At 37.3% G+C, this 14,298-nt stretch overlaps 1 protein-coding gene across 2 annotated transcripts; it reads left to right on the top strand.

Annotated features, from left to right (window-relative positions):
• Window positions 1–370: 370 nt before the first annotated feature.
• Window positions 371–12,657, top strand: LOC107795519 (double-stranded RNA-binding protein 4). 2 transcript variants are annotated; one of them, XM_075235339.1, is made up of 6 exons: window positions 371–662; window positions 1,624–1,886; window positions 4,398–4,608; window positions 4,716–5,130; window positions 12,299–12,384; window positions 12,490–12,657. In XM_075235339.1, exons 1-5 carry the CDS (start codon window positions 539–541, stop codon window positions 12,354–12,356), a joined length of 1,071 nt encoding a protein of 356 aa, XP_075091440.1. In that variant the 5' UTR covers window positions 371–538; the 3' UTR covers window positions 12,357–12,384; window positions 12,490–12,657. The 2 variants fall into 2 exon arrangements, with proteins under 2 accessions (XP_075091440.1, XP_075091441.1); XM_075235340.1 differs by lacking the exons at window positions 12,299–12,384; window positions 12,490–12,657 and adding an exon at window positions 8,854–9,008.
• The last annotated feature ends 1,641 nt before the right edge of the window (window positions 12,658–14,298 follow it).

Genomic DNA, 14,298 nt, shown 5'->3' with positions numbered 1-14,298 from the left:
TGTTATAAGAGAAATCAAATTATGTTGGATGTCTACTCTTCCTCCATGATCTTCTCAAATGCTTAATGACATATTCAATGACATATTTCTATGCTTAATGACATATTCAATGACATATTTTTATTCACTTTTCATGCCTATATAAATGCCTTGTAATAGATAGGAAAAATACACAATTGAAGAAGAAATAAGAATCTCTCTTCCTCTCTTTCTCTCTATATATCTTAACTTGTTTTTCCTTGTTCGATATTGTTATTTTGAGTTATATTTATAACAGGAATGAGATATATACACTTGATGCCAACTTTTTAAGTATCTCTTTGCCACAAATTTAACTAGATTTAATGATTTTTTTCTTACTAGATTTCATGAATTGAAACCACAATTGTGGCAATTTGGAGAGTAACGGACACATCAAAAAAAGAAGGAAACCCTGAAAAACAGACCTTGCCTCCTTTTCAGTTGGCATTTTCGTTTTACAAAAACCCTAAACAACTTTGAAATAGCAAATTGAGAAAGTTTATCATCCTCTTCAACCATGGCAGAAGCAAATTCTGTGACTCAAAGCTCTGAACAGCCCAACAAATTGCCTGAAGCTGTGGCAAAGCAAAACCCGCTGCCAAACATTCCTGAAAATGAAGCTGAAAAAAGTGGGCCTCAAAGTAAGTTGTTCGTCTCATCTTTCAGATAGTATCTTTAATTCTTTTAGCTGTTTGGTCTCTGGTCTGTAAAAGTCATTGAAACTATCAATTGGTCATATTTAACGTGAGTGATGATAAAAATTGAGCTTTTGTGATATCTCATTTTTGCAACTGTACAGGATGGTCGGGGTTTAGTATTTTTAATCCGCGGAACCATCCCTTGTGTGTCTGGAACTTGTTAAATGTGGATGTACTTGACTTCAAGAGTAGTAAAAAAAATATGATCTTTCTTTTTTCCTAATTGTTTTCATTATTTTAAAAAAAGCATTTGGTAAGCAGAAGAGAAGCAAGCATTGTAGAAAGAACTGGAAGCTTTACCTCCCTCCCCCCCCACCCCCACCCCCCTTTTTTTTTTTTTTTTTTTTTTGCTTTAGGCATCTGGAACCCCCAGGCGCGAGATGTTCTCCAAATTCGTGTTGGGTAGGCCACTTAAGGAGTAAATCTCTTCCTACCGAGATGTTCTCCCTTCCTAGGGGTCAAACCCCATACCCATACCGCTAGTTAAAGGTAGAGGACCATCACGTACATACCCATTGGTTGTACTGGGAGCTTTAATGAACTGATTTAGAAGACGAGGGCTGAATAAGTAGGATGATGCATCCTAACCCCTACTCGCCGGAAGTTTTTTGTTCATTTTTTCTGAAGAATTACTTGAAGAATCGGTGCATGATATATTTGATTTGTACGCACATAGATAGGTGTATGCTACTGTATATATTATGAACTATGTAGTAGTTTCCTAGTTAGTTCTCTGTTTTGAGAATGATGTATTGTGTATATGTTTTGAATGGAAACTGACCATGCAAATCTTGCTCTGTTTAGCCTTTTTTTTTGGTTAACATGTTTTAAACTATTGGAACATAATGCGTTTGTGATACAAGCTCCACTTTTCTGAGTTGCTCCTTGTCATTTCTTGTTATAGAGATTCCTGAGGAGCTTACACACAAGAACCGCCTTCAAGAGTTCACCCAACGATCATCCCTTGATCGCCCTGTTTATCAGATTGTCAATGAAGGCTCTCAACATGCACCTCTCTTTAGATCCAGTGTTTTGGTTGATCGGTTTTGGTATACATCTCCTAGCACATTTTCACAGTTAAAGGCTGCGGAGCAGGACGCTGCAAAGGTTGCCTTGATAGGCGTGAAAGAAAAGATGAAACATGAGGGATGCCCTCTTATTCGTGAGGTTTGTGTAGTATTGCAAAATAATGTATCTATGACATTTAGCTAATATATAAGAGTCCCAGTGGCTTGTATCTAGCTCCTAGGTGATTTCTCAAAGGAACACTCTTCTTTAAGGCGTGTTTGAGTTTTAATTGATGCTCATTTTTAGAAAATTGTCCTTCAATTTAGTTATTTCTTTGGCCATGTCTTAGCAGCTATTATTAGGGTTAGAGTATTGGATATCTGGAGGTTAACAAGGTTGATTTTATGATCATCCTGAAGTATGGCACTGCTAATGTTGTAATATGAGATGAAGGTCTCTTATTTTTCCAACTGAACAGGTCAATAGACGAAAGCTTGAAAGTTGTAAAATTAATAATAAAGCATACTCATGTGCTTCATATAAGGATGTGTAGACCGATGCATCATAGTTTTGTATTCATTTTATAGCTCTATGACTATTAAGAAATTCATTGTTGATCTATCCATGATCTATTTAACTAGTGAATATTGAGGAAAGGTTCAGAGTGTAATACTTCGAGATATTTTCTTTGTCAAAGATTTAAGAGAGTATGATAACGTGTAGGCATTCTCTCCAAAATCTTTATCTCAGGGTATAAACAGTCTCCAAATTGCTGGTCAATAATAACCAAGTATGAGTTCTTGCAAAGAAGAATTTTTCACTATCTGTATGTTTAGTCTTGGACTCTCCTATTATGTGCAACTTCCTCGAAAACTTTGTGTCAGCCAAATGCCCAAGGAAGTAATCTTCTTCAGTTGCTCTCTTTACCCATCCTCATGTTCGTTTTCTTTGTCATTACACAATCAATTTTAACTAGCCGTGGTAGTTGTGGTAACTATGATATGCTTGATGTTGATGAATGAGTTTCTATAACTTTCTATTTTAGGCCCTGGGAAGAAGATGTGATGGTGGCAGCATCACAAAAAACAAAAGAAAAGAAGATGTGATGGTGGCATGTGACAAGTTTATCTAAGAAATATCTGTGTGAAAGATGGTAATCCTCTTAGGTTAGTAATGAGCGGGTTAATGACTTAATTCAACTGGAAGGTTCAGATGACCTTCTCATAACCTTGTAACAGTAAAGACAGCTGATTATGGATTGAAAATTCACAGTTTTGGTAGATGATTTACCATTTTAGTGAGTGAAACATGATTCTCTTTGATTGAAGTGTTTAACACAGTCCTGTTTTTCAATACAAGCTGTGAACCTGTAGTGCCCGTAGGTACTTCGGACGTAATTTTTTTTTAAACAACCGTGGTGTCCGGGTCAGCTTGCGCACACTTCGACTAATCCATGGGATACTTCGGACGTAATTATGTGCAAACACTGACCTTATATGGTGCTTTAACTTTTAATGCTCTGTAGTATATATGAAATCACTGAGACTTTATTTTTTTTTTAGCTTACCATAATTAACTTATTATCAACTTTAATTACAGATATTGTTAGGTTGAAGCCGATAAAAGCATTCTTCTTTGCTAACGGTCATATGAAAATTAGTCAACTCTGAAGTGCTATTCGTATTCTTTCCAGCATCATCAATAAACTACAGATGATTTTTTAGCAAATAATAAGTTTAGCAGAAAAAAGTTTGTCAATTACTGTAACTGTCAGTTATTGTGTTTATAAGCATACTAAAAGTAAAATCTACACAATAGGATTCTGCTATGTTCTTCATTTTAGACTTGTATGTATTCATGGCGTTATTGAACCTGTATGTATTTTTGAAAAGAGCATATGAAGGCCTTTATATTGAAAGAGCTGAAATGAAAAGGTAAAAAAAACTCTTAATCTTACTGAATTAGGTGAAGATTACATACCATGTATTGAAGAGTTTATGCTAAGGTGTGACTTACAAGCATATTTCCTTTCTAATTATAAATAGTTAAAGGATATTTGGTTATAACATTAACTGTAAGGTATTGAAAATATTCATTATGGATATCCTGGAGTAGTAAGCTCCTTGACATTATTAACTTTCTACCTTAACACATTCATGTGTGTGTATATTTTCTAAAAGGTTTTTTAATTTTTCATTTCAAATATAAACTCTTAAAAATTCAAAGTAAGATAATATTTTTCGAGATTTTTTTTTTTCGAGAGAAGTAATAGGCTATTTTTCTTTAGCATTGTGACTTTGGACATTTCTGTTCACTTTTTACATAGCATGGATGTATAGGACACATTCTGATATAAAAAGTAGGTTGATTTATTTATGAAGTGTTAAAGATCCAGAGAATGAGATAATGGAGAAACTTTCGGTTAGAGCTGTTGTACTGATGTGGCGTTTGGATCTTAGATCTAGCATGCTGGTTCATCATTTGTATAGTTTCTGAATATCTAAATCTTATGCTTCAAAGGTTAGTAATCCAAGTCTGTTTCAACTCTTGGTCAATCGACCCTATTAAAGTTTTCTAGATCCATTTACTCCAAACCTGGAAGACAATCTTAACAATGTTTCTCCTTTTTCATATTACTTATGATGATTTTACCTTTTGTACTTTGTCTAGGATACAGTGTTTTGCAAGTCTATCCTGAATGAGTATGCTGTAAAGATGAAGCTTGAGAAACCTATTTATCATACAGTTCAACCTGAGGGGTTGCTTCCTGTTTTCAAGGCTACAGCGGTCTTTAATGGTATTCAGTATATGGGAGAAACTGGAAAAAACAAGAAAGAAGCTGAACAAATGGCAGCTCGAGCAGCGGTTATGTCCATTTTAGGTCAATCGCCTTCGACCAAATTCCCCTCCCGGAAAAGGAAGGGAATCTTAATATCCAGTCTTTCAAGGATGTAACAAAGTGTTAACTTTTCATCAATTCTTTTGCAGAAACTGATTCTGGAACCATGATGTTGGAGATCATCAAGTCTAAGCGCAAGCTTTATGTTGCACTTGATAAAGTCCAGGATACAGGTGATATTAATGCTGGCTTCATGCCAACTGAACTTAATCCTCCAGTTCATGTGAGTAAAAGGAAAGAAGTTGAAGTTATTGACGATGCTGGGGAAAAGACTTATTCTGGACTTTTAGCATATGGTTTGGGACAACCTAGTGATATTCACGCACCTAATCAGCTTCACGTCTTTAAAAGACCAAAATTAGCATCTTCATCAGTGGAAGTTGCCCCTCCCATGGTATTTGTGCCCCCTGTCATTGATCCATCTTTGCTATGTTCAACTTCAGGAAAGAAACGTAATCGGCGAAACAAGAAAAAGGCAAAGAAAGATGTGCAAGTTGACCCTCAGTAAGTTTTATAATTTTTTTGAATGTATCTGTATTTATTATACATGTCCAGGTTATTGTAGAGTATGTAACGTAGAATGATTTTAAAGGTTCTGCCATTATTAGATTCGCTAAAATTTTTTATTTCATGGAACTTAAAGTCCTGTATAAGAAGCCCGTTCTATGTTCACAACCAAGTCAGCTAGTGCTCTGCTCATTTTTTCTTCTGTATATAATCCTTTTTTCTCTTCGCTGATGGGTGGCTAATCCTATCTGTTTGCCCGCCAGTGTTACATTCTCCCATGTCCTTGGGTCATTGCAATTTTTTCTTGACTCTAGCAAGTTGGTTTCTGGTCAAACATGCCTTGTCAAGTCATGAGTCTATTAGTTGACCATATTATAAATATCTCATCGAGATGAATACAACAGTAAAAGTCTCGCCCACAAAATTTTTCAAAAACACAATAGTGCATTTGTTTCACATGCCTTCATGCATCATCAATTGTCTATGATTGATTTAATTTGTTCAAACAACAACAACAAAAAACCCAGTATAGTCCCACAAGTGGGGTCTGGGGAGGGTAGTGTGTACGCAGACCTTACCCCTATCCTGAAGGTAGAGGCATTGATTTAATTTGTTAATATCAACTAATTTGTCAAGTTAGTTATATATGTCAGCTGACCCGTTTAGCAGTCTAGATCAAGTTAGCAATTATGTCAGCTGACCTTTCTAATTAGTTGTCCACGCCAGCTGACACGTCAAATCAACATACTGTTCTTTCAGCAGTACACGCCACAGAATCTAGTACTTAGTGCCCCATCATCAAGCACGTCTTCATGTCTTCTATAATTAATATTGTTAGTATCTGGACAATATAGTAATTGGTTCTATATGTATTATATCGACGTTTTTATCCTATTTTGCAGTCTAATTCGTTAAGTTCATTATGAGATCCTAGAATCCAGTATATGTGTGACAAGTTTAGGACGTAATTGTTATTTTTTTTTTCTTATATATGGTGAAATCCGGGCTAGCTTGTGCGCACCTCGGCTATCCCACTGGGTACCTGCTACCTCTCACCGGCACAGATACCAGCTAATGTAGCTCACCAAGGCTTAGGCAGATGAAAAGAAATCACCTAGTATTTTCCTTCTTCTTTGGGGTTTACGCCCTATTCTTCAAGATCTGTTCTCACACCCTTGGGTGTAGTTTAGGACGCACAAATTGTGCGTTCTACTTTGAGGCGGAGTGAGTGAATGTGTTTAGATGTGTTATATATTTTTAGGTTAATTTTATAGGACACTTCTTCCATGTCATTTTTTATGGTATTTGATTGGACATAGAGTTTAAGATGTTAACTTTTCTTATATATTGTGTTAGTGATAGTGAACAAACTATCAATGTAATAATTGCAAAGTTAGGTTTAATGGAGAAAACATCCCATCAAAGTTTTGAATATAAGTAGTTTAATGAATCTGTATCCCTAAAAGTAGTGAAAGTAGCATAGAAATGGAATGTCTTCAAATATTATATTACGTACATGCCAAATTGGAGAGTGTCATATAAATTGGAACAACGAGTATTATAAGAGAATATTTTAAGGTCATGCCATAATTAGAAATTCTAAAATTAGGAATCTTCTCTTGTTTTATGTAGTCTAAACTCCTGTATAAAGGAAGCCCTCCTGTATAAAGGAAGCCCTCTTTCTGTTTGACAAGAGTGGGTTGCTCTAGTGGTAAGCACCCTCCACTTCCAACCAAGAGGTTGTGAGTTCGAGTCACCCCGAGAGCAAGGTGGGGAGTTCTTGGAGGGAAAGAGCCGAGGGTCTATCGGAAACAGCCTCTCTACCCCAGGGTAGGGATAAAGTCTGCGTACACACTACCCTCCCCAGACCCCACTAGTGGGATTATACTGGGTTGTTGTTGTTGTTGTCTCTTTTTGCTCTTGTTTCAAATTTAATTAGATGCATGGAAGTGGAACAAATTCTTGTGCATGTGATGTTTGTATGTGCTCCCATGCTTTGTTTACAGCAAGAACTGATTTTAATCCATACTTCTTCATAGTAATGCCAATTCACGAGCAAGTCTTTTACCTAGCACGGGATGGCCTGTTGGCCTTGTTCATCTACTTCTGATGTTTTTGTTTGCTGGGTTTTAAGCATTGTGATACTCTTGCCTGCCTTCTGCAGTTTTTAGTACTTCTTAATATTTTCCTATACAAGAACCACCACAAGACCCTCTTTTATGTTTAAAATATTTAAATTCTCTAAAAGGTTTACTTATATCTATGTTGGACCAAGCGTGAAATTGTACCCAAGTCAAGGATGACACAGGAAGTGGGACAAACAGATATATTGGTAGTTAGTATAGATGTTATTTGGCTTGGATCACGTTTGCCTTGGAAGTAAATTCCAAGTCACTTGTGATACTTCATTTGCAATATTTTTGGATAAATATATTGCATTTGTAAGATTAAGGTTGCTCGCTTGTCAAGGATTACTTTGAAAAGCTACAGTGATTTTGTGAAGCGAAGATGGGGAAGAAAAACTCTGCAAAGGGAAAAAGTTGGTCACATGTCTAGTTATATCATATGACTTAGAAACATGTAAGTGGATCTCGTTGATATATTTTTTATGAAACTAAGATAGGAAGGAAAAGCATGAAAAGGGCAAGAGTTTATTTTTTTTAAACAAACTCCGAAGTTGGATGAGAACCAAACATGTATTATATATATATGGCTCATTGTATCATTGCTAATAAATCAATAGAATATTTTCCGTATATTATTTCTCGCATGGTATAAGAGCGTGAGTGAGACACATCCGGAAAGTCAGACAGTCGACGTGCGTCAATTTTCGGCGACTTTCTAGAGGCATGTACTTTATACACTAATGACATATCTCGTTTCTATGATGTGATATCGCGGATGACAAATTTGAAGAAACATGAATTGAATATGTCGACTTACTTGGGACAAGTACAGGCAGTTATGAGGAATTTGAGAAGTTGATGCCAATTTCTGCTTGTGTTGAAAAGAAACAAGAGCAACGACAAAAGATGTTTCTAGTTATTACACTCGCTGGACTTCCTAATGACCTTGATTCAGTGCATGACCAGATTTTGGCTAGTCCGACTGCCCCTATATTGGAAAGTCGGGTATCTCAGACTATGGAGAATAGACGAGGCGGAGGTGGTTTTGGAAGGTCTCGACCCAAGTGTTCTTATTGTAATAGGCTTGGACATACCCGTGAGGTGTGTTACTCTTTGCATGGTCGACCACCTAAAAATGCTCATGTTGCTCAAACAGAGATAGCAGGTAACCAGAGGTTTTCTTTATCTGAAGGGGAATATAATGAGTTCCTTCAGTATTGAGCAAGTAGCAGACACCTCCACAAGTAGCCTCAGTTGCTCAGACTTATACTTCTGTTGCTGGTAATTCCTTTGCTTGTGTTTCCCAGTCTATTACTCTTGTACTGTGGGTCATTGACTCAGGCACCTCTGATCATATTTCTGGTAATAAGTCACTTTTCCAAATATTGTTTATTCATAGTCTCTTCCCAGTGTTACTTTAGCTAATGGAGTCCAAACAAAAGCAAAATAAGTTGGACAAGCTCCCTTATCCTCTGTCACTTTAGATTCTGTTCTTTATGTTCCTGGTTGTCCTTTTAATCTTGCATCAGTTAGTCGGTTGACTCGTGCCTACCATTGTGGTATATACTTTATTGATGACTCTTTTGTTATGCAGGACCGCAATACGGGACAGATGATTGGCACAGGGCGTGAATCACAAGGCCTTTACTACCTTGACTCACTCAATCCTTCCACATCATGTCCAGTTACAGATTCTACAGACCTAATTCACAGACGTTTAGCACATCCAGAATTTTCCAAGCTTTAAAAGATGGTGCCTAGTTTATCTAGTTTATCTCTATTAGATTGTGACTCGTGTCAACTTGGGAAACTTACGCAAATCATTTTTTCGCGTAATGTTGAGAGTCGTGCAGAGTCTGTTTTTTCTTTTGTTCATTCTGATATATGGGGTCCTAGTAGAGTTCGTTCAACCTTAGGATTTCGTTATTTTGTTAGTTTCATGATGATTACTCAAGATGTACTTTGGATTTTCCTAATGAAAGATCGTTCTGAGTTGTTTTCTATATTCCATAGTTTTTATGCTGAAATAAAAAATCAGTTTGGCATTTCTATTCGTATCTTACGTGGTCATAATGCTTTAGAATACTTATCCTCTTAATTTCACCAGACTTTTCAAGGAATTATTCATCAAGACATCTTATCCGTATACCCCTCACCAGAATGAGGTAGCAGAGAGAAAGAATAGACACTTCATTGAGACTGCTCGCACACTTCTAGTTGTGTATTATGTTCCGTTGCGTTTTTGGGGTGATGCAGTTCTCATGGCTTGTTATCTGATTAATCAGATGCCTTCATCTTCCATCCATAGTCAGATTCCGTATTGTTTCCTCGGTCACCCTTATACTCTCTTCCTCCTCATGTTTTTGGGAGCACATGTTTCGTTCATAACTTAGCTCGCGGAAAAGATAAGTTAGCTCCCCGTGCTCTCAAGTGTGTCTTCCTTGGTTATTCTCGAGTTCAAAAGGGATATCGTTGTTACTCACCTGATCTTCGTAGGTACCCTATGTCAGACGATGTCATATTTTTTAGTCTCGGCCTTACTTTATCTCTTCTGATCACTTTGATATATCAGAGGTCTTACCTATACCGACTCTTGAGGAGTTTACTATAACTCTTCTATATCTTCCGCCACAGAAGTCTTACCTATATCGACCATTGAGGAATCTTGTGTTGCTCCTCCTAGATCCCCAACCACAGGAACACCACGTTTGACTTATCATCGATGTCCACGTCCAGCATCAGGCCCAGCTAATTCACGTCATGCACCTAGCCATGCTCCTACTGCGGACTTCTCCTCTTAGTCAACCGATTGCACTTCGAAAAAGTATACGGACCACACTTAATCCCAATCCTTATTATGTCGGTTTAAGTTATCATCGTCTGTCATCACCCCATTATGCGTTTGTATCTTCTTTGTCCTCTATTTCCATCCCTAAGTCTACAGGTGAAACACTGCCTCATCCAGGATGGCGACATGCTATTGATGAGATGTCTGATTTGCATTCGAGTGGTACATGGGAGCTTGTTCCTCTTCATTCAGGTAAATCTACTGTTAGTTGTCGTTGGGTTTATGCAGTCAAAGATGGTCCGGATGGCCAAGTTGATCGGCTTAAGGCTCGTCTTGTTGCCAAAGGATATACTTTGATATTTGGGCTCGATTATAATGATACTCTCTCCCGCGGCTAAAATAACATCAGTCTGCCTTTTTATATCCATGACTGCTGTTCGCCATTGGCCTCTTTATCAGTTGGACGTTAAGAATGCTTTTTTTCACGGTGATCTTGAGGATGAAGTTTATATAGAGCAACCACCTGATTTTGCTGCTCAGGGGGAGTCTAGTGACCTTGTATGTCGCTTGCGCCGGTCACTTTATGGTCTAAGCAACCTCCTCGAGCCCGGTTTGGTAAGTTCAACACAGTTATCCAGGAGTTTGGCATGACTCGTAGTGAAGCTGATCACTCTGTGTTTTATCGGCATTATGCTTCAAATCTCTGTAGGTTTATGTTGACGATATTGTTATTACCGGTAATGATCAGGATGGTATACTAAGTTGAAGCAACATCTCTTTCAACATTTTCAGACTAAGGATTTGGGCCGATTAAAGTATTTTCTGGGTATTGAGGCCGCTCAGTATAGCTCAAGTATTGTGATCTCACAATAAAAGTATGCCTTACATATTCTTGAGGAGACATGAATGATAGGTTATTGACCTGTTGTCACTCCGATTGATCTGAATTCTAAACTTCTGCCAGGAGAGGGGGAGCCGCTTAGCGACCCTGCAAGAGATGGGCGGTTGGTTGGTAAATTAAATTACCTCACAGTGACTAGACCTGACATTTCCTTTCCTGTGAGTGTTGTAAGTGAGTTTATTGATTCTCCCTGTGATAGTCATTGGGATGGAGTCATCCGCATTTTTCGGTTCAGCTCTAGGCAAGGGTTATTGTTTGAGTATTGAGGTCATGAGCAGATCGTTGGGTATTCAGACGTTGATTGGGCATGATCACCTTTTGATAGACGTTCTACATCTGAATATTGTGTTTTGGTAGGAGGTAATTTGGTGTCTTGGAATAGCAAGAAACAGAATATGGTTGCTCGGTATAGTGTAGAAGTAGAATATCGAGTAATGGCTATGGCAACATGTGAACTAGTTTGGATCAAACAGTTGCTCAAGGAGTTGAAATTTGGTGAGATCAGCCAGATGGAACTTGTGTGTGATAATCAAGCTGATTTTCATATTGCTTCAAATCCGGTGTTCCATGAGAGAACTAAACACATTGAGATTGACTGTCAGTTCGTCAGAGAAAAGATACTCTCAGAAGACGTTGCTACAAAGCTTGTGAAGTCGAATGATCAGCTTGCAGATATTTTCACCAAATCCCTCACTGGTCCTCGTATTAGTTACATATGTAACAAGCTCGGTACATATGATTTGTATGCACCGACTTGAGGGGGAGTGTTAAAATAGTTATATGCAAAATAATCCTAGTCCCATATGTAGTAGGAGTAGAACATGTATTATATATATATGACTTATTGTATAATTGTTAATAAATCAATAGAATATTTTCCCGTGTATTATTTCTCACAGATTGCTTAGCCATTCTCATTTGAGATTTTTTGCTTTCAATAGGTTTTCAGCTTTGTCTTCTTCAGGTTCAGGGGAATGGATGCACAACCATTCAGTGTTTTCCTTCTTGTCTTCGGGAGTGCCTAGTGTGATCTGAGGCAATATAAACTGTGCTGAATAGCAGGATCTATAATTTTTGTAATTCAGAGAGATTCAATCAACTGATTTTTCTGTGATTAATTTGCTCTCTCCATCTCTGACTACATTATCTTTATACTACCTAATCATAAATCTACTCCTGGATAGCCGCCATGCATGGGTTTATATGTATTGTTAGTCCGACCACCTCATTTAGTTTTAGCAACCCAAGAATTATGCAAGTTGTCTTCTTATTCGCAATGATCACATATTTCTTTGGGAGCTCTCTGTATGGTTTCATTTGCTTAATTAACACATCCTCTTATGTATGCAGGGTGCCTGGTGCCATGTTGCCATTGACTCAACTTCCTCCCTGCTCGGTGGCACAGTGAGTTCCTTTGCTGATCATTTCTGCTAGAGGTGAAGAAACTTCATGAACCTCGTTTAAATTCTGTTAAAAATCATGCAATACTAATTGTATTTTGCTAGGTGTGATTAAAAGTCATCTGGTGAAATATGTTGCAGGTGTGAAATCGTTGAATTTGCCGGAATTGCGTCCTATGTCTGACCCCTATATGTATGTAATGTCATGTAAACTGTTGCTCCTTGTAGTAAGTTGGTGGACAGTGTTCGACTTGTTAAAGCCTTGCAACTTCTGCTGTAGTTGTGGATAGTTCGTTATGGGCTTTCCAATTTTCCTTGTGCCTTTTACTTTCTATGGCGTTTTCTTGCCTTGTTATCTCTGATGCTAATAAGTGAAATTGATTTTACAAATGCAAGGACGTAGCGCGCACAAAAATCAGAGAGACTATTGAGAAAATGTGCCCTACACGTGGAGTGTTAAGTCATGTTTTTTTGTGGTAATCTAAGCAGCATACTGAGGATAACAGTTACCTTTTCTGCTCTCCTTGTCTTCCTATAAATTTGGTATTTTTTGCGCGCGGTAGGTAATTGGGACCAAGTGAAAAATAGGACACAATAGAAGAAAAACAGGAATGGCCTCCCGAGAAATCAAACAACAAAGCTTGAACGAACACGAGACTATTCACTATATGCTATGTTGCATTTGTATTTTGTGTTAATTTAAAATTAGCAGTATCAGTGAAGTCAATTGACATGGGTGGGTTATGATTCAGTGGGTGTTTTACTTTGTGTTACAAGTAAATTACTAACACGAAATTCGTTGGCCTCGACCATGCGTACACTACTTTTGCATACTTGGAGGATTATTAGTGCACCATTTCAGAACAGCCTTAGCTCATACTTAGCTCAAACCCAATTGTTATGTGATTTCCTTAAGCTAGATAGCAGAAGATACTTTTTAGGACTTACGTATAGTAGATCATAATTGGATATTTATAACTGCACAAAACGAAGAGAAGGCATATTCGAATATGCGAGCAGATTCCCTTAATGACCATCTATTAATCCCATGTGGGAATGATATGACAAAAATAATATGAAAAAAGAAATCAAAATACATTCGAGTAAACTACCCTCTATAGCCCCTCAAAATTTTAATAGCTCATGTTTTTTCCCATTGACACGAAATGGCCCTTCGGCCCAAACATATTGTATCTAGTAGCCCGAAATGTCTATTATATATATATTTTTTATATATTGACAGCCTACTTTATATATATATTTTGTATAGTGACAGTCTATTTTGTATAGTAACAATTTATTTTGTATAGTGACAGTCTATTTTGTATATATTTTGTATAGTGACAGTCTATTGTATATAAATTGTATAGTGGCAGTCTATTTAGTAGTATATTTTTGTATAGTGACAGTCTATTTTGTATATATTTTGTATAGTGACAATCTATTTAGTATATTTTTTGTATAATGACATTCTATTTTTGTATATATTTTGTATGGTGACACTCTATTGTATATAAATTGTATAGTGACAGTCTATTTTGTATAATTTTTGTATAGTAACAGTCTATTTTGTATATATTTCAACTTTATGCATAGTTATCTTCTCTCATCTTCCTCTCATTGAGGGACCATCCACTGGCGTCCATGGCCTCACAGTCGCCGAAAATGGTAACAAGATCGCCGAAGTTTTAAATTTTCAGCAAAAGATCTTCAAAATATTAACTTCATATTCACAGAAACTATAAGAGAAAATCAGAAAAAGAAGACAAGGCTGTCTCTCTCGTTGCCTTATGCTACACCTCTGCCGAAATCCGATCGGCCAACGATGACCATGACTGCTCCTCTCGCTTTCCTCTTCTTCCATATAGGTTGCTGCTACTGATTTTTACTAGTCACTGCCGGAATTGACCACTGGCCGGCGACGGTATTACCCCCATCGACGACAACTGT

The sequence above is a fragment of the Nicotiana tabacum genome, chromosome 17 (assembly GCF_000715075.1).
Source record: "Nicotiana tabacum cultivar K326 chromosome 17, ASM71507v2, whole genome shotgun sequence".
In the NCBI taxonomy this organism is placed as follows: Eukaryota; Viridiplantae; Streptophyta; class Magnoliopsida; order Solanales; family Solanaceae; genus Nicotiana; species Nicotiana tabacum.
Note: the sequence above shows the minus strand (reverse complement) of the source record. Positions and strands in the feature narration are given on the sequence as shown.

Bases quoted from the DNA above. Each gene is read 5' to 3' on its own strand.
- LOC107795519 (XM_075235339.1), top strand. From the start codon at position 539: ATGGCAGAAGCAAATTCTGTGACTCAAAGCTCTGAACAGCCCAACAAA. The intron at 1,887-4,397 runs GTTTGTGTAGTA...TACTTTGTCTAG, and splicing joins GATGCCCTCTTATTCGTGAG to GATACAGTGTTTTGCAAGTC. The intron at 4,609-4,715 runs GTCAATCGCCTT...ATTCTTTTGCAG, and splicing joins AGCGGTTATGTCCATTTTAG to AAACTGATTCTGGAACCATG.